We start from the raw sequence: 26,630 nt of genomic DNA, 5'->3' as shown, positions 1-26,630 counted from the left end.
CTACCATTTGGTAAACATTTATCCTTCTTGCTGTTATCAGAGTGGGTTGGTGGAGCTGGGCTGGATGGACAGGGAAGGTAGGGGTGGCATTGCTGCTCCTCTTGCTTCACCTCACCTCCCACTGCCACACAAAAGCATCCACACTGCCTCCTGCAGAGTCTTGCTCACTTAAACCAGGCAATCCAATTTATTTTTTTTAAGGATTGTCTTTCTGCCAGCATTTACCGGAGAGTGGGAATAGCAGGGAATTTTTAAGGAAAGTGAACCTGTGAATTTGCAAATGAGCAACTTGATCTCAAGAGTTAATGTTTCCCTAATCCGGGGGACAAAGAATACTGCATGACCTAAAGCCCCAATCACAACCTGATGATGCTGCCCAGCTTTTGATTACGTTATTTGCAGTAAATTCTTTATCTATAACAGGCATTGGAAGGGGGAAAAAGGGCATATCAGCAGTCTTGTAACACTGACTCTCCCTGCAGACCTTGCCTTACTGATAATTATTAACTCTCTCAAACTGAGAGCCACTGCAGAACTCGTAACTAAATTAAAAATGCTTGGTGAATGTTTCACTCTGCTAAAAGAAAGAAATGGCCACAGGGTTTCCTTAGCCTATGTATATAGCAGGATAACTTGGTTTTGCTCAAAACCCAGATGGGAGAAGTGCAGCATGGCCCCCACAAAACCTGCAGTTCCTCCTTTAGGTCATCTTGTGAGACTGTTTTTTTTTCCTATTGCCTTCCAGTTCCCTTTCTCTCAGTGTTTTCTCTGGCTGGGCCACACACCCGAGGTCCAGTTGCTTGCTGGTTCTTGAAAACAATTGCACTAAAGCCAACCCTTTGACATGGGTGCAAACAGCCCTGGAGCGTTTCCTGCAGTCCATGAGCTCAGCTCCTCTCCCCATTATAAACTAAAAAGCTGACTTTAATGTCTATAATGAAAGACATGGTTAAAAACTGTGCTTTAATAAAGAAATACAAATGACAATCTAAAAAATGTATTTTATTGGGCTGCTAATAATGACCAGCAGTGAGAGTGGAGGGGTAAGTGGTATAATGAGCTCCTGGGAGGGAGCCTGGACACAGCTGTCCCATGTGCCCCAGAATCAGGTAGAAGACATCTTGAGCTCATCAGGAGCCAGGGGACTTGGCAGTGAGCAGCCTGGCACACCAGACCCAGACTCTGCTCCGGCAAGCTCAGGTTTTGCATAGCAGCTCCCCAGCTTGATGCTCACCTACCAATTGCTCAGCTTGGGAAACAAACAGGCAGGCACCGAGGAGTTCAAGTTTTGTATATTCATGTCAGTAAAACAAAGGCTATTCCCTCCCTTGCCCAGTGATTCTTGCCCACCCCAGCCCCACACCCACCCCAGTGCCTGGCTATGACCAGCCAGATCCACACTGGACTAAGTCAGACACCCAGGAACCTGATTCATGCTGATGTAGCCAGGATGTCAATCTGGCCTCACAAATAATGTTTCCCTTTGAGTGGGAAACAAAACATGTTTATCTCCTTAGTTTGGAAACACTTATTTTTTAAACTTGAACACATAGCTCTGTAACCCCATCATTAGCAGATGTCTTGCATACGAACTGCATTACCTATAAAGTCTGCTTACTCCAAGCAAATGTTTCTCCATCTTTTCTTTTCTTCTTTTTACTTCAATTTGAAGTGAAAGGTACAGTAGAGGATTCAAATGCTTTTGCATTACATGGGTTTCTGATCACTTGAAAAACCCCACAGAAAAAACAACTTCACAAACATGAAAAGCTGCCTGAATCGTTTCGCTGCATTTTGTTCTGCCTAGCTGAACTTCCTTATGATATTTTTACTTTGCTTTACATGGCACTTTGCTTTTGCTTGTTTAATTTTATTCCTTTATTAAAAAAAAATAAATTCATAGCTTCTGTTTCAGCTCTCACTTCGTGTCAGTATTTCTACCCTGCAGAGGTGTCGCACAGGCAGGAACGTCAGGAAATCGCCCCAAAGGCAGAACTACGGAGTAGCTCAAAGGAATAGGCAAACCTGAACGCCGAAGCATGGTTTGATGTTGTCCCAGCTCTTGCCCACACCAAATGCTGGCTCCAGGGTTGCAGGCAGGGAAGTGCAGGCAGAAGAAATAAGAGGCAACTCATAGAAGGGTTCAGAATTTGGGCTTTGTCACCGACAGCTGGCTGGCCTGCTCACCACGATCTGAATGGCACCTCTGACTTTTCTTTGGCTCAAAGATTTAACATTAAGGCAAAAATCAGACACAGTGCAGAAGCTCCATCAAATCTTTGGCACAACAGCAACAACAACAACAACAAATTACTGTACACATGAGCTGAGAGGGTAACATTTCCCAGTTAAGCAAAGGGAAAAGTGCTAAATAAATTGCACGTACTAAAAGGTGGCTGGCTTAATGACAATAAGAAGCATCCCTGTCCTTTTGCCTTTTGTTTTCCTTTTTTCCTTTCTGTTCCAGAGATTAAGAAAGTTCCTTGGCCAATCATCATCTCCAAAAGGGGTCTCTGCAAAAAGCTGCTTGCAGTCTTCATCTGGATCGTGCAACCTCTGCCAATACCAGATGTAACTCTGGCTGGAAGCTCTTCTCAGTCCTCCCTTCCTGGTTATTACTCCTGGAAAGAGAAAGATGCACCATCAGAACAGGGAATACATGGTGTCCTGTCGGCTCCTTGCATGGACAACTGTTGCTGATGCACACTGGGGCATTATCAGGGACTGCTGGCCATGGATCTGTGATTTTCAAGAGCTGGGCTCACAGAGGAACCATCTGTAGATGCCACAACGGTGGCCAGAGCCCACACAGAGGAGAGGGACCAGCAGACAGAGGGGATGAGGAAGGTTTGGGGAGGAAAAACAACATGGTAATTAGGTGTTGCCTCCAACTCCTGATGTAAGAAAAAAAAAGCGAGGGGAAAATACCTGCTTTTGATAAGACCTGCAGCCTTTTGGTCTATTTTCAGTTTCAGAATCTGATGTCAGAAAGTAAAGGGGTTGCAACAAGCTGGGTTTGTGCAGGAAATGGGCTTTATTTCTGTACTTTAGCTATTGTATTTACTTTTCTGCATGCATGGCTGCTCACCCTGTGTGACTGCAATCTGCCCCACAAGCCTGCATGTCCCCTGTGAGTCCCAGCTGTGGCAGATGAACTTGGATAACTGCACTGGACTACAGAATATTACAGTCAGGTCCACTGGAAAATGCTCAACTCCAAACCATGGCAGCTTCAGAGAAGCAAAACCTCATCTAAACCCCTTTAACATCAAAATAAGCCCCATGAATATCCCACAAACAATTGTTAGCATAATTCAAAAGAGAGGAAAATCCTCAGCGTCTGAAGATTTCACAAGATCACATCTCTGTTGTTCAAACTGCCTTCATCATGTGGGCTCCTAAATCCTCCTTTAAGTAACCTAGGAAATAGAAACTTGGACATGAGATCCTGTTTACCAAGTGCAACCACTGTTTCCTGCTTTTTGCCAGTGCATTTAAGAGCCCTTTAGGGTGCACTGTGGCTTCTGAAGGTCCTTTGGACATGGTCATCAATTTGCTGGACAGTTCAGCAATCTTTCTGACAGCCTTAAAAGGTCAAACTCCTTAAAGCTTGTTCTGAAAACCACTTTTTTCCTCCATCTGTTTTGTTTCTGTACTGTCTCTCCTTCTCCATCACCAGATATTGTAACATTAAGGTACAAGATATTAGTAACATACTGGTATTTGATTTATTTTTATTTATTTTATGACTATCATTAGGGTAGCAGCTGTGAGATCAACCATCACAGCTGAGCATCCACACCAGGTTAAGGTGCAGGGGGAACCCCAAATCCACCTTTCCACTCCCTCCTGCCAAGTGCAGACCCTGGAAAGCACAGGAGTGCCCCCGAGGACCATCAGTGTTTCCCTCGATAAGAGTATTACACTGAAAATACTCAGGTCATCCTCCATGCAATAAATGCTGGTGGTCTGCTGGACCCTGGACTCCTGGAGTTGGGGTCAGCACACCTGGATACAGTGGAAGAGGCTCTGCTGGAGGACAGGATGGAGCTGCAACCCAGCACATCCCAGCAATTACAAAGCCCTTGGATAAAATCAATCCATTGGTCCCAGCCCATATCAGTTGCTCTCCTATGTAAGCAATAATGAGCTCTTCACATCTGGCACGAGCCAAATCTGAAAACAGCGCTTGTTATTGCAATTATGATCAACAACGAGGTGTCTCTGCAGACTGTATGACCCTACTTAGTGCTGCAGAAGATGAAGAAACTATTGCCCTCATTCAAGGCCTTAATTGGGATTTGGGATTTTGAATAAATGAGGTTTAGGTGGGAGAGTGTGTATTGCGAATGTTTCCTTTGGGAACCTCCTATTTTCCAACAATAAATAATATCTATTAATAACCTGCAATAGAAAAGTCAGTTGTGTAATTTATCCCACATGGAAAGAAAATGTAAAAGAAGAAAAAGAAGGGAAGCAATGACCCCTCTCATTAATATTAAAAGACAGTAGAGAGACAAATCCCCACTGTTCTCATCTGGAACAGCAGCCTTAGCAAGCGAAACTTTTCCCACTGCAGGAATGAATTACCCAGCAGTAGCAGCCTCTTGCCCTAAGCCAAAGCCACCAGAGTCACAGGCTTCTGGTGCCCTTTAAAGTGCTGGACAAACAGGACCTGGGATTGCAGTCAAAACTTTCTGCATTTGTTTGGGGAGACCCTACCCTTCAGCTCAGGGTTCTCAGTGCTGATCGGAAGCATTGGTGGGTTTTGGGAAGCAGGATGATTTTAGGAAGAGGAGGCTCAGTGGCAAGTCTCCTCTCTGAAGTCTCTGCAATTGGGGAAGATCAGCCATGGGCGGCAAGGGGGAATATGCACAAACCAGTCAAGGGCAGGTAAGGGCAGTCGTGTCATTCCTTCCAGGTGAAGGAAATGGGAAGGGGAATAGAGAGATCCCTCTGCAGCGTGATGGAAATGCTCAGCACACCTCACTCGACTGGTCCCCAGGCACTGCCCAACGCTGGCCATGGGTTATGGTGGGAAAAGGCTCCTTTCTTTCTCCCTCCACCCTTTTCCACTCCAGCCAGGAGCTCTGAAGACAGATTTATTAGCCTGGGTCTGCTTTAAACTAGTAATGTCAGAACTCCCATGGCTCTTGAATTTGACAACTGGCCCAATGACCTTGGTGAGTTTGCAGCATCCCAGAGCATTTCAACCTCTATAAATCAAAGCACTCCTGGAACTGAGTCAGCCCTTGTTCCATGGTTTCTTCTGTCTCCTCTACTCACATTTTCCTTTTGCTGAAGATACCCAATATATGTGGAGTGAATCTTACCCTATTCTTGGTAACACCCTTGCTATAAAGGGAAAAGACCCTATGCGGGGACCCTGCTTCCACCATCAGAGCAAATTCCTGGCCCCAGTCTTTGTGTGTTGTGATGTGATTGCCCCAATATCCCTTAAAGAAAAGGGGCTTTTAGGGTGCTGTCATGGAACAAGGGAGTCCCACATGACATCCTTTTGCAAGGAAAAGCTTTCAGCCCTTCTCTCTGAGGTACTGATGCTCAACCCCTCCATGGGCCAATGCAGGATGTGTCATGCTCTTGGGGATGCACACAGCTACTGCTGCCTCCCTGTCCAGCGTTGGGTGAACTTACCACAAGCCTTAGCAACCCATGCCCCACCTGCAATTGCTGTTTGGGGTTACAGGGATATATAAAATGCAAGCAATGAGCAAATGAAGCTCATTACCCTCTCACTGCCTTGTTCTTAAGCAGGTCTCTGAGTGTGTCAATCTCCAGCCAGAATGGGGCAGGGACAACTCCTGGCCAGGCAGACCCAGGACCTCCCTGTCCCCCCAGAGATGCTGCCATCCCACGGTCCTGTGGCAGATGGACAGACTGCTTGGAGTGGGACGGTGCTCTCCTGTGGTCCAGCTCCTCCCCAGAGCCCGCAGAGCTGGCTGCCGTGGGGAAGCAGACTGGCTGGCTGCCCGCTCCCGCCAGCAAGTCCTAACAGGGAAATGAAGCTAATTTTAAAGAGGAACCTCTGCTAAGTCAAACTGCAGGGAAAGGGAGGTCGAACCTCATTATGAGACCCCCTCCACACACAGGATGGGGAGCCGCAAGGAAGAAATGCCATACAGATCATCAAGGTTTTACTGTGCTGGCTCTGAGTGGTCCTCATAATCAATATCAGATGATCAATAACAGCAAGCCCCGGCAGCCAGGATCATCCGTGCAAACTAGGGGGTGGGAGCTGTGGCTTTATCTCAGGGTTCTGTCTAAATAAATCACGAGTCATGATAAAGTGTTATCAAAAAAATATGCTCCAAGCAAATGGTTTCAGTGCTATACAAATCAAGGCTGCCACTACCGTTTCTCTTTTATAATATGAACCCTTAGCTTGTTCGCTCCCGCAAGTAAATATGCCTGCAGAACACCCTCCTGTCAATTTCTTCAGTGGGAATAAGTGTTACCTACAGCGGGAGCTCTGCTTTTAGGAAAGTAGCAATGAGGCAGCATCAAGGCGTGGCACACCACCACAAAAATTATCTTATATAATGCAATAATTATATACATAATGTCAGCCTTTTTAGTGCAGCAGACTGCAACAAAGCGATAGTCTTTCATTCCATATATGCTTCTAAATCATTTAATTATCTGGAAAAATATTTATATATATCTCTCTATATATATCTATAGATATCTATAAAGCGTATTTTTAATTTTTAATTCCTTGCGTCTGTGCTCATCCACACACACAGGCACAAAAACAAGAAACTGAATTCCAGCCGAAAACTTTTATTGAGCTCCAACTGCTCGCCTGTTATTCATAACCCAGTTTCCTCTCTCACAAAGAGACCTTTTGCATGGTTTTGGTTTTTTTTTTAATGTGTGTGTTTCTTTTTTTTTTTTCCCTTCTGCCTCGCTAACAGCTGCTCGCAGTGTTGTATCCTGAGTGATGATGAGGTTCTGAAAGTGTTTTTTTGGAACAGATGGCCAGGAGAGAGCTGGGGAATGTGCCAGCAGCGAGCTGGGGAATGCGCCAAGTCCTGCAGTGACTGAGTACTCCGGGTTCCAGCTCGCGTGCCTTTCCCCTGCCCTCTGCCCCAAGTGGCGCCAGCAGGACTTCCCAGCTCGCGCTCCGAACATCTGGAGTCTGCGACTGCCAGAAGAGCCGGGACGGGGGGAGGATGCAGCAGAAAAAAACCCAACCCTCACCCATGCCTCCCTGCTCTTGCTGAGCTTCCATGGCCGCGGCGATGTTGCTGCCTAGCACGGGGGCTAATCAAGAGCAAGGAGGGGAGGGGAAGGGAAAGAAAATGAAGCTTGTGATGGGCGTTTGGGGTTTTCAGTTCTGGGTGTGCTGTTCAGGGTATTTATTAGCGGTTGGATCCTGCCCTGCGTAGACCAAAGGGCCGTCCGTGTCTGTGCTGCCTGCTGGGGAAATAAGGTCTGTCCCAAAGCCTTGGGGCTGGATCCTGTGGGGCTGCAATGCACAGCTCTGCACCCCTACAAACCCCAGTCTCCAGGGGGAGCCCCTGCCTATGCACCCTACAGCCCTAACCCAACCCTGAGCCATAACACTGCCCTCCTGCAGGCGGGAAGAGACTGTACAACCAGCAACCTGGACCCCAAACACTGCAGAACCCATGCGAGGTTTCCAGACAACCTCTAGCCACTCTGGATATGTCCTGTGCAGAAACCATGTAATCAGGGATAAGGAAACCTGGACTCCCTTTTCTGATCAACTCCTTTTGCTGTTGCATCCACAGTGCTGCTGGGGGATGCTCCTGGATGGAGCTGAAGGCAGTTCCCCCCCTTTTCCCAGGACATCAGTGAAGCCCCAGCAGGACTTGGGGCTCTCCTCAGGGTGTTGCAACCCAAATCTCCGATATGGTGTCACTTGAGTGCATGGTGAGGGGCAAGGCTTAGTCCAGATCACTCGTACAACCAAACAAAAGGCAGCTTTAAAAAATGAAAACTATCATCAGAATTCACCCCCCACTCCCACAGGCAGCTTTTTCCTTTTTTTTAAAGAAAAAGGCATTCGAAGCTTCTTTTGTTGCTTATAAATGAGATCTCCCTTCACCAAACACCCTCAGTCAAGTCTCCATTGCAACAACTAAAATCACCTTGTAATTGTAGTTAGGACTGAAAGGGGGATTTTTTTTTCTAGTGAAGCTTGAAAGACTAAAACCAACCTTTCTAATTAACAAAATAGAGTAGGGGTGGGGGAAATTACTCAGTAAATTTCCTATTGCAAAAGCAAAGTCTGAACAACAACCTAACATTAGGGACACTGGATGATTTGCCCTCAAAAACAAAGCAAAAGGCAAAAAAGCACAATCCAGAAAACGCAACATCTGGAGTCCCTGCCTGCCAAAACAAACCCCAAACAGCTACTTTTTTGTGCGAAAAACTCACAGTGCCCCAGCACATCGCAAACAGAGAGCTGAGAGAGTGAGTGAATGAGGGAGGCAGAGACACAGTAAAATTGAGATGACAGGAGATAAGGGTGTTGTGGACCCCGTGGTGGAGCCCAAGGCGCAGAGGTCTCTGCTCAGGCTTGCTATGATTTTTTTAAAGAGAGAATATAAAAGGAAACTAAAAAACCCCAACAACAACAAAATAACAACAAACCCAAAGTCACTAAATCAGAGGAACTCCTCAGTGAGCAGTGGTTTCAGAGACCTGATTAAAAACACTCAGAGCTTACAAAAACGTGCCGATTTCAACATTAATGAGGGCGTAGTGTTTTTGGGCCAAGCCATTGTATCCTCATCCAGCCGCCTGCATGAGACCCCCCAGGAGAGACATCCCTTCACACCACCTGACATACAGAGCTTAGATCGTCTCTGCACAGCCATCCCGGATCTGTAATTTCCCTCTGATAACAGTCCTTTCCTCCCTTGTGCTCATGATGCTATTGATTTGCTTGGCTCAAGGAGAAAGGGAGATAGCAAGATTAGTCCTCTGAACCTAAGGCTTTACATTACCATTCCTGTCTACTGGGAATTATCAGAATTACTTAGCGGTACCTGCTGATTTTTGCTTCATCATCAGCCGAATGTGCTCTTGCCATCACCTGAGCAAATAATGCTGGAAATAAAATTATACTTATCATCCCCAAGGGAATCGACATGCTCTGGGACTGCCTTAAACTTGGACTTTCTGAAACTGCAGAAATGATTTTGCGAGAATTTCCAGCAAGAAAAGTAAGGCAGAGCTGGGATTAAGACCCAGCCTCAGATACAAAGCCTGGCTTTGTTTTCAGAGATGGAGAAGGGTTAGGGTGTGTGTCCTTCAAGAATGTGGAGAAAAGGCAGATTTTCTCCTGGTGACGCTGTTTCTGTGGGTTGGCAGTGGCCTGTTGGGAGGTGGGATGGGCTGATGCCGCGTGAGAGTTTCATTGTTCACACGCTCTCGATGGGCTCAGGGCTCCTCTCCATGCATCCGCTCTGGAGAGAACTTGAGAGAACAAACTCCATAAATAGAAGGCTTTTAATTCTTAATTTATTTTTTTAATTAAGGATGGGCCCAGCCCTAACCCTCAGATGTGAACACCCTGGGATTTGGAGCTGTTTAAAATCTGGCTCTGTGTTTTCTGTCTTTCAGCTCGCATTGGTTGACATAAGCCAAGACAATGTGCCTCAGCCCACTGGGCACCCAAAGCCTGAATATCAGCCCAGAAATGTGCTGAAGCCCCATGAAGGATGCTCATCCTCCTCTTTCCACCAATTTTCACATTAGGAGAAGACCCAAAACCTAACTAGCAATTTGCTAAAGCCTCAAAAAGGATGTTCATCCCCTTCCTCTCCCCTGTATTGACTTGAAGAAGGGACCAAAGCCCCAACCAGCAATCTGCCCAAGCCCTAAAGATGATGCTTTTCTTCTTCCCCATCTCAACTTGGGTAGGAGACCCAAGCCCCAACTCTCACTTTGCCCTGGGGCTGGTGGCATCACTGTTCCTGGGACACCACTGCCTGTGGCACTACAGATCCCACAACGAATCCCAAATTGGGTCTGTGCCCAGGAGCTCCCCCCACACCTCCCAGTTCCAGGTGGTGCTGTTGGCTGTGGGTGAGCGGTGCCGCATCTCCGCCTGGCACGGCTGCTCCAGGGGCATAAATACAGCCCCTGACAGCTAGAGGAAGCGACAGGGAGTGTGCTATTGTGTTTATTTATAAACCGAATTGCTGCAGGATGATTTGTTGGGCTAAGAGGAGGAAAAGTGAGGAAACCTGCCCGAATCAGAAGCAGATCTTAACAACACCGGGGAAGGAGCCTGCTCCCCAGCTTAGCTGCCCATTCATCCATTAAAATCCTGCTGATTTATTATCCTGCCTGACAAGCAAGCCCAGAAAGCAGGGGGAAGTTCAATTCAAGTTTACAAAACTCTTTTTGTCATAAAAGCCTGAACAAAGACATCAATCACTCCTTTAATTCACCCATGTCACTCTCTGAGAGGAAAACTGGCAGAATGCTCCGCTTCCTCCTCCCGCCGCTTGACGATGATTTCACCTAATTGGTTCAGTGTTAAGTAACCTAAAGGAATGCAAGGCGTAATTAGATTTAGTGTTGTTTCCTCAAGATACCCACATGTCCTTCAGGTCATACATCTTACTAATGTGTTTATACATACAATGTCTCCATTAGCTACCTTTTTTTTGTTGTCGGGTGATTTTTCTCAGAGATAAGTGTTACATTAAACAAAACAGAAAACACAGGCGGGCGACCGTGTTTTATGGGCTCCAAAAGGCGACTCAAGGTTGGTTTGGTTTAACAAGAAACAGTCCCAAGATGACTCTTAATAGGATCACGCTTGTGTTGAAACACACGATGGGCAACTAACGAGGGGAAGAGCCCAGCGCGGAGGACGGGGAGGAGAGAAAAGCTTTTGATTAGGGAGGAATGTGGTTATTACAAGATCAGACAGATGGAGGAGAAAAAGCAAGAGAGAAAGGAATGGGATAAAAAAAATAAGGAAAATTTCATGAGGTTGGGAAAGGAAGGAAACCACTTTGGATTTTTTTTTTTTTTGCTTTTTTTGCCCTCTTTTGTAACTTTTACCGTTATTTACGGGGTAAAGGGGGGAGGCTGTAACATACCTTCCTTTTTTTAGATCTTCCTTCTGCTTGTAAGGTCCTAGTGCACTGCTCCACGCATTCAGAGAAGCTCATGTTACTGTGGTCAGCGCTGTAATCCAGGTCTGCTAGTCTGGCCAGGGAAAGGATATAATTACAGGCTATTCTCAAGATGGCCAGTTTGGACAACTTTTGACCATAAGAATAGCAGGGAACCTAGAAAGGGTAACAGGGAAAAAGAAATAATTAAAAATTAGGCCATATAAACAAAATATCTTGCTTGAAGCATGACAAAACAACTGTAAGTTATTTTCTTAGCAGTTTTTAGCACAAATAGAAACTCTAGTGATAAAATGCCATATGGTCCCAACAGGTTTGAAAGAAGAACTCCCCCACTGATCTCCATGGGGATGAAAGCAGCATGAAGCCTCTTGATTTCAGCAGGGCAGTTCTGCTTAAAATGTGATGGCAGGATACAGCCTGGGATGTCTGCCTGCTGTTCAGTTTACTTCTCAGAGGCTCTGTTTCTCTCTCAGAAACCTGCAGCCCTCATGTCACCCAGTAACTCATCTTGAATAACTCGCTTCCCATAAGTAGCTCCCATGTCATCAAAGGTCTTGCAGAATAAGGCAATAAGGAGGTATGAGCAAGTATATCACAGTCTTGTGGGTTTTTGTGCTCCAATAGCATTGATTGTGACTTCCAGCCCATGCAAAAACATGATGGCGTTGAGGAGCAAGACCTGGAGGAAGGAATTCCTCCCTGCTTAAACACCCCATCACAGTACCCCTCCCCCTCAAAAGAGACCAAACCAGAGCCTGGTTGAGAGCCCTGAATATATCTTACACAATTTATTTCTTCACCCTTAAAGATTTCTAGTGCAATGTGAAAAATTCAAACAATTCAAACTAAACAGTATGTGTCTAAACAACTAAACAGTACGCAGTTCCTGCTGCAGAAGGGCGGATTGCTTTTCAATCATGATCCAGCAAAACAGTACATCCATACTCAGTTTTACGCACACAGCTGACACATGTCCAGCTCAAAGAGAGATCTTCTGAGTGTGATAGACTTGAGACCCCATTTTCTTGCAAAATTGCTGATGTCCATTCAGTTTTTAATGCACAAGAGTCTATTGCCTATGGGAAACTGGAGCCGGGCATTTATCTGAAACCCATCCTGGCCCATCAGGTTGTCTGACTATCCATCAGTCTAAGTTTTCATACTATATCAATCATGGGAATGCCTCAATGTCCCCCAGCCACCTGCCTCCATACCAGTCTCCATCCTCCTCATCCGTCTTAGAGTGTCACAGTCAGCTTAGAGTTGGAGATTTTTTTAGTGTTTCTTGGATGCTCATGTCTCAGCTTCTCTTTTCTCCACAGGGACACAAAGACAGGATCATCCCTGGAGTGATGTCCATGACCTTAGGTAAAGTAAGATGGGCTCACCCCTTCCATAAACCCCACAGCAGCCATATGCAGATGCCAAGGGAGGAGCAAAACAGCTCAGGCATAGGGATTTCCCCAAGTATTCTGCCAGGCTCCAACTGCTGTCACCTCCAGGACCTCAGCCAGATGTGCCATCCCTGTATTTAGCAGCCCATGAGAGTTCTTTTCTGTCCACTAATTTGGTCTGGTAAGCTGAACCTCTGTCAAATTTGAGTACCCACAACATCCTTTCACAAAGTTTTCTCCCCCGTCTACATAAATTTTCCTCCTTTTGCATGGTTTGAACTTGACTCCTGCTGTTTTCCCTTGAGGTTCCTCAGTTCATGTGTTAGAAGAGAGGACAACAGATTTTTATTTACCTCCTCTGTGACACATGTTTTTTGTTCTCCAGCATCTCTTCATACTCTTTTCCAGAAGGAAAAGATCAATCCTCCTTAGCAAACAGTTGTATGGAAGCCATCCCATACCTCTGATGACTCTTGCTGCTCTTTCCTGAACCTTTTCTAGTCCCTTTGGAGCTGAGAGGATCAGAACAATACACAGTATTCATGTTGTGGGTGCATCTATCTAACAGATACTCTTTTCTGTTAAATATTCCTTTTTCCCTTACTCGTGACTTGATTTGTGAGCACTACCAGACACTGATCTGAGACTTTCATTGAACCATCTACAGAAACCCTGACGTCTTTCTTCTCTGAGATAATGGCCAGCTCAGGGTCTATAATTTCACACGTGGACTCTCATATGTTTTTTCCCATATGCATCACTTCACTTTATCTGCATTGTATTTATCTCATCTGCCATATTATTATGCAATCACTCAGAGTCATAAGGTTCAGCACAGCTTGTACAGTCACAGTTTCAAGTAGTGGGACCTTTGAGGTCTCCAATCCAACGCCCCATTCAAAGCAGAGTAAAGCTCAGAGTCAGACCCTGGTTTGCCCACTTGTGACAGCTCTCCCTGCAGGAATTGGCCCTTTTTCCCTACCCACCATTCCCTGCCTGTACACTGATCACTAATCCACACTCCTGTCCAAGCTGCTCAGTTTCTTCAATTGTTTCTAGTGAAGACCTCTGCCACAGTACCTATGGAAATCCAAACCAACTGGCTGTATCACCCTTATTCATGGGCATGTGGATTTTGGTGCTGTTGTCTCTATGGGCGATTTGTCTTGTATGATACATAGAATCATTTAGGTTGGAAAAGACCTCTAAGAACATCGAGTCCAACCATTAGCCCAACACTGCCAAGCCCACCAATAAACCATGTCCCTAAGCATACCTCCATGTTTTCTGAACACTTTCAGGGATGATGACTATACCATTTGCCTTGACAGCCTGTTCCAATGCTTGACCACCCTTTTCTAATATGCAATCTAAACCTCCCCTGGCACAATTTGAGGCAATTTTCTCTTGTCCTACCACTTGTTACTGGGAAGAAGAGAATGCCCTCCACCGGGCTACAAGCTCCTTTCAGGTAGTTGTAGAGAGAAGGTCCCCCTTGAACCTCCTTTTCCCAGGCTAAACACCCCCAGCTCCCTCAACTGCTCCTCATCAGACTTGTGCTCCACACCCTTCCCCAGCTCCACTGCTCTTCCCTGGACACACTCCAGCAACTTCATGTCTGACAAAACCTCTCTAAATCTCTGCCCTCACTTCATTGCCAACACTGGTGCTTGCTCTCAGACCATAGTACCTGGTCCCCAGATGCAACAGGCTGAGTTACTTTGAAAGCAAGTGCTTTGAGCAGCAGAAACACCCAAGTCTTTCAACGCCAATGTAACAAGAACAGCAGAGAGCCCAGATCAAACAGCATCAGGAAAGAACAAAGCAAGATGGAAACTAAAATGGAAGGATTCGGTGCAATGTGGGAGTAATTTCAGAATTAGAGCAAGAAGGAAGTTAAATCGAGTGGAAGGAAAATACACCACGAAATCCTTGAGGCTGATGCACAGACGTTGTCCAGTTACAACACAAAAAGGCAGGCTAATGTCTTTTTTCCTCATCTGTTTTGCTCTTTCTTTTGTGTTTGGTTTGTTGTTTTGTTTTTTAAAAAAGAAATAAAATGAAACCCAAACTGTTTTGTAGGACATATTTGGTACAAATGGCAAGGAAGATCTCAGTGCTAACACAGCTGGCAAAACCCTCAACTGGGATTACACAACATTTTTCCCACAGCACTGTAGCAGAGTCCGAACTGGAGCTGCCCCATATCCATGGGAAGAGGTTCACCTTGAGCAGCTCAGATACTGCTGTGATGGGTGCGGGGCACCAACATTAAAAGATAAGAAGTTCTTTGCCATGGCAACAGTGTTAGAAAAACTATTTCATAGGAACCCTCCCTGTCTTGGCTCAGCTCCTGCCATTTTAATGTTTCCTTTTGAATTAAACATGGGAAATTAAGAGAGGAATGAGCCACTTAGTTCAGATCCAGAGTCAAAGCTTCCCCAAGTGTGTGTGTGTAACTTTGGCATTATCTCTTCTTAAACGTTAAGTCAGCAGGAAGGAGGGGACAGATTTGCAGAAATGGAGGTGAATGGTGTCAAGGACACACCTGGATGCCAAGAGATCTTCAAAAACCAACTTAAAACAGAGAGGGTGTTATAGAAATGGGGAAAATGCCTGAAGCTGGCATGGCCCTGCAGATATAACCCTCCTAGCTCCCATGGAGTCTCCACTACACAGATCTTTGGTGGGCAGTAACAGAAGCAGGTATCTGTCATGCTCCTGGCAAGCACCAAGCCCTCTCCTTCTGTCACTCTTGCTCCTCATGCCTGAACCGAACAGACTTCAGTGCTTTGGTGGGACAGCTGCGAAGACGGGAGCTGAGTAGGTCCGTTCAGAGCTGGGGGAACCAGGGGAGAGTTCAAGTTCCTGTGCAGTTAATGAAAATATTTCTCTTATCTGACCTCACTGATTGCTCCCCAGCAGCACAGCTCACCATCTTGCTTGCAATATTTGCAATGATTAAAAGGAATTAGGAAGGAACTGCAACTGAAATTTCACACCAATTTGAAGGAATGCAGCTGTCTCCTAGAAAGGCAATGATACTGGCACCATCTTTGGCTTTGGGAGATCAGCAAAGAGGGAGCTGGGACCAGCAGGAACCAGAGCTTCAGTCAGAGGGTTTAGTTGTGTCTGCAAAGGGCTCTGCGGAGTATCATGGGTCTTATCAGTGATTCCCAGGCTGGCAGGAGTTGAAGCAAGGCAAGATGAACACTCCTGAGACATATTCCTGTGCAGAAGAGCCCTTCTTTGGCAGGAAGATAGAACGGGATATGACCTAACAGGTCTTTTCTATCCTTGACGTCTGAAATTCAGAGGCAGCGCCCTTGGAAAACCAAAGATGCTCCCTTTGAAGTCCGTGGGAATTCTGCCATGCACTTGACTGGAGCAGTGCTTGGCCTGCTGCCAGCCCTCTCGAGGGAGACACGGATGTGCTGCAGCTCTCCAATGGGACACTGTCATCCACAAAACACACAGGCTGGGAGCTGATTCTCACCCAGGGCACAGAAGAGGAGACTGTGGGATGAGGTGAGGGAACAACTGGAGAAACAGATGGGTGAGAAGGTACCCCTGTCATATGAGGGTGAAGGGTATGTTCACCATGATGGGAACAACCAGGAGCATCCCAAGGACTTTAGGAGCATTAAGCAAGTTCACATTACTAAGTCTTTGGCTGGGCAGCTCTGTCCTTACCAGTAAGATATGATTTCTGTGAACACCCTCTGAACCTGTACAGATATCATCTGTAAAACCAAGTCTGCTTTTACACTGCATAAAAACACTGGAGTAAAGGAGAGTGTCAAAAGCTGGAGGTCCAGATCTCTTTGTTATTACGCTTGAAACATGACTTAGTAGTACAGACACGTACAGATCCCCACCACATGAAGGTCATGCAGGGCAGAATTGGGCCCCCTGGGCACAGCAGGGAAGACAGGGTGGCTCCAAGGCAGAGAAACACCCATGTTTGCGATGGCTAAGCTGCCCTGACAGCTAGTTCCTCAACATGCCATAATAAGCTGCTGAAATCTACCTGTCTGCTAATTCATCTAGTTTATTTTTATGCTGGGAGTTAAAACACATCAGGCCCCCCCTCGCTCCCCTCCCCCAGGAGAGCATTTGGCTGTCTCTTCCCTGCATCCGAACACGCAGTCCAGTGGCGCTGTCTCATTGTTTGTGCTGCGCCTCCTGCCAAAAATATTTCCAGAAGGTTCATATAAATGTCCAGTACTTAATAGTTCTGGCTTTTGTACATCCCTCTTTCCACCCTGGGGTGAGTCAGATGTTTCCTGGGGTTAAGACACCTTGGGGGAACTGTGGTAGGTTGGGGCAGCAGGATTGCCAGTGTTCCTTGTTTGCTGGTCCTGAGCACAAGAGAAGCCTCACTTTCATGATCCCAAAATATCTCCAGGGCTGGTGTCTGCAGAGCTACTGTGCATATCTCATCCCTGCTGGTGTCTAAGGCCAGGTTGGATGGGAGTTAGAGCAACCTGGTCTCATGGAAGGCATCCCTGTCTGTGGCAGGGGGTTAGACTCGATGATCTTTATGTTCCTTCCAACCTAAACCATTCTGCAATTCTATGAGTAAGAGCCTTAACAAGCTGAAGGCCTTGCCCAAAAGATCATTGCCTGTTTTCAAGATGTGTTACACTTTGGAGTGTGTTTGCAAAGAGTTTGGAGCCACTCATTTTCTTTCCACCCAGTTGTCAGGGTAAAGTGAACGCATATAGGTCCTCCTGTTTCTCACAGGACTCGCTGTTTGATGACAGAGGTATTCGGATTCACCAGCAAGGAGCTTGGCTTCCCTACTGTGCTCTCAACAGCTACAGGCCCTGAGTCCTCACCACATCCCAGGTGGGTCAATGATAATTTAATATACAGCTGTATGATGGAAAAGTCTGCAAGCAGATCCAGGATGTCCTTTCACAGTCCTGTCAGACCCCTTCAGACCTGGTTCCCAAATACCCCTCCTCCTCCTGCCAAGAGCACAGCAGAAACCAGCTTCCACCAATGGCTCCTCCATGCCACTGGTGCTCACTACACTGAACTGGACCTTCATGGGTTTGAAGGACAGATACTCTGTGGATTTATGGCATGGTTCTCAGGGGAGTACTTTTGAAGAAGCACTCCACAGAGTAATAAAATAGTTTGGGCTGGAAAGGACCTTTACAGATCATCTCGTACAACCCTCCAGGGCGGTCCCGTGGCGTAATGGTGAGCACTCTGGACTCTGGATCACAAGGTCGTGAGTTCGAGTCTCAGTGGAGACCGTACCGGGTAGTTAAATGCCTCCCTGCCATCCGATCCTGTCAGATCTCGGATGCTCAGCAGGGTCAGCCCCGGTTAGTACTGGGTGCTGCAGACAGTCCTGAGGACTTCACTGTCACTGTCCAAGCTCGCTCGGCTGTGGCAGACGGACCTCAGGACTGAAACGGTGGGGCCAGTTCTGTGCACACTGTGCCTCACCTAAAAAGAAAAATCCACTGCGCAGGCTGGAAGGGCACACCCCCACCTGGGGAGAGCCCTTTGCAAATCTTCATTCACAAAGTTTGGCCATACATACATACAGTACAACCCTCCTGCAATGTGCTGGGCCATCTACAACTAGCTCAGGTTGCTCAGAGCCCTGTCTAGCCTGATCTTGAATGTTTCCAGGGGCGGGGTATCTGCCACCTCTCTGGGCAACCTGTGCAAGTGTTTCATCAGACTCATTGTAAAAACTTTCTTCCTTATATCTAGTCTAAATGTACTCTCTTTTAGTTTAAAATCATGACCCCTTGTCCTGTGGGCAACAGGATCTGCAAAACAGTTTGTTTGTCCCTATCTTTCTTAAAGTCCTTCTTTAGGGAGAAGGGAGAGGTGCCTGAAAAAGTCTCCTGGAACCTTTTCTTCTCCAAGCTGAACAATCCCAACTTTCTGAGTCATCCCTCTGATCATTTTTGTGGCCTCCTCTGGACTTGCTCCAAGTGGTCTTTTTCTTTCCTGTGCTGAGGACTCCAGAGCTGGACGCAGCTCTGCAGGTAGAGTGTCACCAGGGTAGAGGAGAGGGGAAGAATCACCTCCCTTGACCATATGTGGGTGTCACAGTGCCAGATGCTCCACAGAGCTCTATTCCAGCCAGCAATGGGCAGCTATTCCATACCATGGGTGTGGGAGGCTTTTGTTTCTCTGCCACCAGACTGCAGCAGTGGGGAAGGGCAGCCCCGTGCTAGCAAACAGCAGCTTGAAAGAAAGCCTCATCCCTGCCTCACCACAAAGTGCCCAGCCAGGGCCCAAACCTAGCTGAAAAATGCCAACGAGAACAAAAGCAGCATCACTCAGGCAGGAGCACTAGTGCTGAACGAGGTGCCTCTGCCTCTCGGGTGGGTCCACGCTGCCAAATAACCCAGCTCCCGGTTCCCTCCCAGCTCCTGGCTCCCCCATTGCTCACATTGCAAAAACATGAGTTCACTCCTTGGAGCGAATGAATTGGCTTCCTCCAAACAAAACCTAGGTGTGGTGCTGGGTGAGTTCACCCTGGGAATCTCTTCCAAATGGCAGTCTGGTTAATACTGCTCCAGGCCTGGTTCCGTCTTGTTTTGGACAGTCCTCCTGCATTATCCCCAGACGTTTTGCATCCCCAAAGCCTTCTGCATGTCCTCAGGGTATACAACACACACTCTCAGTGTTGTGCATGAAAAATATCAAAATGCTGGGTTGCAGCAAAGCTCTTACCTTATTGAAGGCTCTTTGAACTACCTCCCAAAATAGTAACTACGCAAAGGACTACTGGGTATCACAGGAGAAATCCCAGGGCTATAAGGCACAGAAAATCTCCTCTGAAAAGGGGCTACCCTCAAGCACTGTAGTGGAGAAATGCTTTTTTGGGTAACAGTTTTGCTGTGGCCATCTCCATCTCTGAGGTCCAATGGATCCAGCTCCCCTGGCAAATAGAAGTGCAAGCTCTATCAGAGACAGTGGCATTATCCCAGCCTCAGCTTGGCATTGGTGGCTCTTCAGTCCACCCACTGCTGGACATCAAGGGGTTTTCCACTCCTCTGCTATTGCTGCTTAGACCCAGGAGCTGGCAGGAGCCTGTGGCTGCAGCACATGCATGGCTCTGCTTGCATCCCTGCATGGCACACGGGACAGTGCAAACCGGGACCAGGATGGGCTATATTGCTTTGGGAACACATGTGGCAGGGACCTGAGGAGATGCAGGTTGGGAACAAAGAACCTGGGGAGCTCTGCTGCACAGTACAGTAAAGTGTCCCACCTCCCCACTGCAGCCCGGAGAGGAATTTGAGAGTGGATTAAGGCAGGGAGCAGAGGCTGAATTCAAAGCTTGAGAGAGAAAAGCAGACTCTTTCCTCTAATTTCAGTGGGAGCCATAAGAAAACATAGAGGTTAACTCAGGGTGGCTTCAGCAGGCAGAGCAAATACCTCCCGACAGCAGCTGGATTTGCAGCAAAGATAAAATCAGCTAGACAGCAGTCAAGGGAGCAGAAAAGCCCTGTTCCTGGTGACACACAGTCATTGTTTTCAAGATTTTTGTCCTTTTGTCTGGTTTCTCCCTTATTTTCTCTCCTCTTGTGTTGCTTCAGGCCAGTATTTTGTCATCTTCTTTAGCTGTTAAACCACAGTGCCGCCCCACTCTGCCCCAGCTGGGCTCTAAATATCCATCAGCGTCACTAGGGACTGGCTGCAACCACAGAGATGCTCTGGTTAACACTGTGCTGTTCGATGACAACGCACAGCACTGGCACTGCACACGATGTCTGGAAGATGCTCCAGCATTCCTGAAGTCCAGCAGCATCTCTTCAAGGGCCAAACCTTCCAGCCCAGCTGTCACTCCCAGAGAGCTCAATGGGTGGCTTGTCTTCATGAGCTGGGTTTTAAGGCATTTTAGGGTTTCCTGCTTGTGGGATCACAGAGGAATGAATCACTGGAAATAGGGATGGGAGATGTCAGCAGGTGATGGAGGAAAGCTCTCGGCCTCCTCACCACACAAAAAGGACATGCCAGAGACACTGGTCACATGCAGTGTCCCGCCTGCAGAGGTGACAAACCACAGTCGCCTTTGGGACGATGCACAAAGAGCACGAGCACGTAATGACGCATCCCCAGAACTGCCTCAGCCTCCTCTGGTTTGTGGCTAAGGACTGCTCAAGCTGTGGGTCCTGCTGCCTTTAGTGCCTGGCTTGTCCTTCAAACCCCTGCAGACAGCTTGCCCACATGTCACCTCACAGCATTGTAACCTGCTCCTGTGGCCTTGAGGCTGCTGATGTCCCACCATGCTCTCAACAGGAGCAAGCATGGGCTTTTCTGCACTGATTTAACAACAAGCCACAGCAGCCATATGTAGGCCTGTAGCAAAAAGTGAAAGGATGCTAGTGTGCGGAAAAAACCTCCATTCCAGCAGCTAAAAAGCCCTATAAAACTCTAAAGTATCTCCAGAGCCCACATGAGTGCAGAGAACGAGGCTGTCAGCTGTGAGGCAGAGAGTGTCCTGGTAATGCAGTGGTGAAAAGATTTAGAAAAATGCCAATATACTTCAAGGGAAAATAAATGTCTGTGGACACATTTGCTCCCAGCGCAGATTCCAGCTCGCTGATGGCTCGATGCGTTGCTTTCTTGAGAAGAAGCTGGACAGCAGTGCTCCAGAGAGAAACCAGATGTGCAAACCCAGGCAGGCTCCAGATCAGGAAGGCTGCTGTGGTTGTCTCTGTCCATCGAGGGAGAGTTTGCTGCCACCTTAGGGTTTGTCAGCACAGCTGAGGAGCTCGATCCCAAATCTTGTGAGTGCGACATACTGGTGGGAGCTGGTTTGCTTGGCTGCCCATGCATCCTCATGGTGAAGAGCATGATCTCCTTTTGGCCAAACCCACAGGAGCAAACCTAGGGGCTAAATCCATGCTGTAATAAACATTATGATGGTTCAGTTTCACATTTGAGATTTGCTAGAGTATGAGATTCTTGCTACCAACAGGAATTTGCAGACAAAAAGAAAAAACAGACAGCACTCTCTGGCATGGAAAGCGGTTGCTCTGAAGATATGCAATGTTGTCACATCTTGCCTCCTCCAAATGTACTGCTTCATGAATTGGAACATCCACCAGCACAAGGACTGGTAGGCGTCTTCTCATGGAGGAGCAGACAACCTCAGGCCTTGTGAACTTGGTGCTGTGTCTCTGCTTCGGAGATGTTTGGATTCATTGACCACCCACAAGGGCAGGGAGAGGGAGACAAAAAGGACCCATCATGTGACTTATGGAGGGTCCCGCAGCAGCAGTGAAAGAAGCCACTAACCAGCATCTACCAGGGCACTTGAGGGCAGACCAGAACTCCAGATAGGAGCTGCCCAGTCACTAGGACAGAGCAGCACCCAGGAAGGACACCAGAAAGGCAGAAGCAGACGGACAGCCAAGTATAGCAGAAGTATCCCCCCTATCTCTCAGTGTTTCAGAGCAGTCAGTGTTTTCCAAGGGGAGCTACGCTGTGAGCCTCGGGAGCCCACTGGTAGTGGAAGGATCATCACTTGGACAAATGATGCTTGGAGGACTGAGGGTGGGAAAACCTCTTCCAGACTGAGTAGCTGAAGATCACAAGTGCCAAGACCAGGGAGAACGAACTGTATCTCAGGAGCATCTGCCCTTCAGCCCCACAGCAGTGCTAAAGCCCTATGGTGAAGGCAGCAGCTTGATACAGAAAGGGAGAGATCCTTGTTCCTGGTGGCTGAAACATGAAGGGGTGAGCACAATGACAGTGATACGTCTCACATGAGCAGGCAGCTTCCCTGAGCTCCTACCTCTGAGGGTGCCCTGGCCTTGGAGGCAAGCCGGGGACAGCTAAGTGCTCAGGGACACGGCTAGATTAGCCTCTCCTTGTGTGAAACAACTGCATTTGGCTCTTTCTCCACTAAGAACTAAAAGAAAAAAAGACCAAAAAAAACCCCACACCCCTTCCTGCCATCTGGAGAGTTAGTCGACACAAGCCAAAACATGTGTGCCATATGTACACAGCTGTGGAGTGCAGGGACGCCGCTGTCAGCCCATCTGCCCGGCATGCTGCATGCCAGTCGCCTGCTCTCGGGTGGGCTGAGACAGGGAGAGTGTCCTGCACAGAGGCATGACTTCCCCTTCCTCACCAGTCATGGACAAACTCCCTACAGCATGGCCATAGTGAGTCTGATTCTACAAGCAATAGGATTTTATCTCATGCATGCCCGTGAGGATGGGTATCTCCAGCCCTATATATCCAGACATGGCAGGGAAAGGGATGACACCTGTGTGGGGGTTGGGTACCAATGGCTGAACAGGGCTCCTGCTTCCAGTGGCTCCGCATCCAGCACCTGACCCCTTCCCAAAGGAGTGCGGGGCTGGGGCTGGCTGTGTGCAAGCACTGTGCTCTCCCCTGCTCCTCGCCTGCCTGTCTGTGGGGAGGTATCAGTTTCAGTGCCTTAGGAAAGGCCTCCCAGCTGCTTAAGAGCCTGATATGTGATGACAAGAAGGGGACGGAGGACTAACCAAGGAACAAGACGCAAACCGAAGCCCATGGCAGACAGCACACAGGGATTGCTTCAGGTATGTGGAAAGATGGCGCTGACCTGAGGCAAAAGAAAGCCTCCCTACAGTGTGTACCTCTTCCAGCGCATCTCCCTATCCCTGCTTCCCAACCCACTGACCAAGACATGACAGAGAGCAACACACTGTCTTTTGACCCCAACTACTCCTCAAAAACCTCTCCGCTGTCACCAGTGTGAATGACTTGAGTGACAAGCCAGCACCGTATGTATGTGCAATGAAGCTGACTGTCACCTGATGTCACGTACGGCACCAGGCACGCCGCTGGCAGCCCAACAAGAAATGAATACAAATGTCATCCAATGATGGTCAGGACAGCCAGCCCACCCCTCAGCAAATTGCTAGGAAAACCTTGCAGCAAACATTTCCCGGAGAATGATTTCTTTCTCTCTGCAGAGTGAACACAGCTCTGCCAGTATGTTCCCATGCTGACCCAAGAGACTGGCTTTCATGGGAAGAGAGGACAGCAACTTGTTCTCCAGGCTCTTTAGACTCCCAGCTGAGTCCATGGCTGAAATGATTTATGGAGACAGGGCCAAGGCCAGGAATCTGAGGCTTTTCAAGAGTTGCCCATTTCCCAAAAGAGTGCGCCTTTAATTTGTTGCCTGCCTGACTTCTGCTTGAGGCTCAGCCTAGAACAAGATTGCCAGTGATTTGGGAAATCAGTGCTACTTCCCCTTGCGGTTTTGGTGGTGTAGATGTCTGTCCATGGAGAATTACATTGACACTTCCAAGCGTGTTAGACACAGTCGCCAAACAACTGAAATATGGAAACAGCTTATAGAAACAAAATATTTCAAGTTTGGAGTCTGCATCTACAAGAGGCGGCCTCTCAGCACTGGGGGACAGCATCCAGCACACACTGGATTACCAGGATTTATAACAGGAGCTGTCAGATCCCACCACTGTGCGGTGATCAAAAATGTTTTAGTTTAGATGCTCATCAGAAATTCTCTCCTGACATACAGCCTCAGACTCAGCTTGCATTTCTGCTGAGATCAGGGCTGGAAGTCTGTTCACAGAAGTAGATGATGGGGAAGGATTAATTCTTGGGGTGCAACTACTCAGCACAGAGCAGTCACTGAGAAGGGCTGCAGGCAGCACAATGGAGTTAGGAACAAGCAGAGCTCCTCTAAGCAGGAAAGAGAATTGAGTCCTAAAGCAAGCACAGTTGGAGAATGGCTTTTATTAGCAACATTTGAAATATGGTAGTGAAAAGCTGTATGAGCGCCCCTGCAAGCAGGGCACGGTGTTCCCACCGGGCTGGAGGGACCATCCTGCAAGAGGTGATGCTCAGCATCTCTCATGGTCAGACTCATGTGCAGCTCACAGCCCTCAAAGCCCTGTGCATCTCCTCCTTCCCACACACCTGGAATAGTTCCATCAGCATTTACCAGAAAAGCAGACAAGCTGGAACAGCTGGGCTTGCACAGTGTGACAGCACATCTTCGTCTATCAGTGAGCTGTTACACAGTCCCTGCACGCAGCGAGGAATGAGTATAGGGGCTGGGGTACTGATTTATCCTTGTGCAGAAGATGAAAGAACCTTGCAGCTTCTCTGGATCTCTCCTTATATTGGGAAGGTGATGCAAGGATTTAGTCCAAAACATCATTTACCCTTCAAAAGCTCCCCCCTGACAGTAAGAACATGTCTATTATCCTTCACAGACAATCATGAGAATTTTCAAGTCCTCTCACCAAGAAAACCCAGCACAGTACACGCTTCAAACATATGCTACAGTAAAACTCATGGGAAACTAACTGGCTGAGGACCACAACTCAATTTGGCTATTCCTGTCAGACAGGGCACACGGCAAGTTGCAGAGGCTGCTGCAGGAACCCCAAGGGCCCTGAGGGATCAGGCATCCTGCACCAAAGTCAACCGGAGTCTGGTCCTGCCCACATTTCCAGTGATCCCTTTGGGGTAGCTCGCCGCAGCCGGACAGCTAGAAAGAACACGTGCTCTTGGTACGGGAGCATCGCCCCATCTCGCAGCTTGGCCAAGTGCCTCTCTTCACCCTACTCTCACGCGGAGGGATTTCTCGGGTTTGTTTTATTTTTCCCCTCTCCACACCATTCCCTCTCCGGGGAAAAAATTAAAAAGAAGTCCGAAACTTTCAAACAAGCAAGCAAATTAAAAGCCCTTATTTATTTATCTTGAGCGTTAGCACAGTTCTAGGGTTGGTACTTCCAGGCATTTTGAACAGACTTCCCCTCCTGTCAGGCGGCCACTCGGCTCTGCCCTTCACCTCCCCTGGCCCCGGCAGCGCGGGCGCTTCCCCGTGCCCTGCGCACCCCACCAGCGCCCCGCGGGGTCCCGACACGCAGGGAGGGGTGTGTTGGCGAAGCGATGCCCGGAGCCCCCCGCAGGCGGGCGGGCGGCAGGTACCTGCTTCCGCAGCGCCTCGAAGGCGGCGCTGATGGTGTGGACGCGGGTCCTCTCCCGGGCGTTGGCCAGCAGCCGCCGCGTCTGCTGCAGTGCTTTGATCTCCGGCGAGACGCCGGACGCCTCTGCCGGCCGCGGGCGCGGGGAAGCGGCGGGCGGCGGCGGCGGGGCGGCGGGGAAGGCGCTGGCGGCGGCGGGGCCGAGCGCGGCGCTGCGCGGCTCCCAGGCGGGCGGCGGGGCGGCGGCGGCGGCGGGGGGCGGCGCGGGGGGTGCGCGGAGCCCCGTCCGCCGCCCGCTCAGCACTTTGAGCTCCACGCGGAAACTTTTGCAGCTGCCGTGCTTGCGCCGCAGCCGCCGCAGCCCCCCGAGCTCGGCGGGGCAGAGACGCGGCCAGTGCTCGCCCTCAGCCAGCGGCGCGCTCCGCATGGCGCGGGGCTGCTCGCCCGCGGCCGCTCCGCTGCTGCTGCTGCTTCTGTTGCTGTTGCTGTTGTTGCTGCCGCCGCCGCCGCCGCCCCGCTGCTGCCCATCAGAGCCCGCCTGGCCCCGGCGGGACGGCTCCGTCCGTCCGTCCGTCTGTCCGTCCCCCGAGCGTGCGCCCTCCCGCAGCTCCCCGCAGCTCCCGCAGCCTTGCCTCTCACCGCCGGCAGCCGCCGCCGCGCAGATGAGCGGCTTTAAAGAAACAGGAAGGCTGGCCTTTTTTTTTTTCTTCCCAAAACAGCTGTGCTGCCAATCTCCTTTGTTCATCCCCCCCACCCCCCTTCCCTTCCCTCCCCTCCCACCCCACTCCCACTTTCTTCTTTAATCTCGCTCTTCCATGCGATGGAAGAGAAATCCTGCCCCCCGGAGACTCGCTGCGACCCACCGTGCGCGCTGCCCCCCAACCCTCCGCGTTGCTTCCCCGGGGAAATCTGTGATTTGCTTTGGTTTCCAAGCCACTTCATCCCGTTTCTCCCCTCCTATCACTGCTTTCCCGCATCAAGTCCCTCATCTGCGAGGCGCGGAGAGGAGGGTGCCTGACTTCACGTTGCCTTCCTAAATGTGTCCGGGAGCACGGCGGGCACCCTGGCGGGATAGGGAACTGGGGGGCTCCAGCTCCTCGCAAACATCCCTCCGGTCACTCCCGGAAACCTCCGGTTACTCC

General features: G+C 48.8%; 1 protein-coding gene across 1 annotated transcript; it reads right to left on the bottom strand.

The window, feature by feature from the left end:
* Positions 1 to 981: 981 nt before the first annotated feature.
* Positions 982 to 26,382, bottom strand: ATOH8 (atonal bHLH transcription factor 8). The gene is made up of 4 exons (XM_071556991.1): positions 26,352 to 26,382; positions 25,493 to 26,158; positions 11,112 to 11,303; positions 982 to 2,621 (listed from the first exon to the last, which is right to left on the bottom strand). Exons 2-4 carry the CDS (start codon positions 25,913 to 25,915, stop codon positions 2,616 to 2,618), a joined length of 621 nt encoding a protein of 206 aa, XP_071413092.1. The 5' UTR covers positions 25,916 to 26,158; positions 26,352 to 26,382; the 3' UTR covers positions 982 to 2,615.
* Positions 26,383 to 26,630: the final 248 nt, after the last annotated feature.

The sequence above is a fragment of the Pithys albifrons genome, chromosome 5 (assembly GCF_047495875.1).
Source record: "Pithys albifrons albifrons isolate INPA30051 chromosome 5, PitAlb_v1, whole genome shotgun sequence".
NCBI lineage: Eukaryota > Metazoa > Chordata > Aves > Passeriformes > Thamnophilidae > Pithys > Pithys albifrons.
The sequence above is the reverse complement of the archived record's forward strand: the minus strand, read 5'-3'. Positions and strand labels throughout refer to the sequence as shown.

Excerpts from the sequence above, each read along its gene's own strand:
- ATOH8 (XM_071556991.1), bottom strand. The coding sequence starts at position 25,915 with ATGCGGAGCGCGCCGCTGGCTGAGGGCGAGCACTGGCCGCGTCTCTGC. Across the intron at positions 11,304-25,492 it reads TCGAGGCGCTGCGGAAGCAG|GTTCCCTGCTATTCTTATGG; the intron begins GTACCTGCCGCC and ends TACCCTTTCTAG.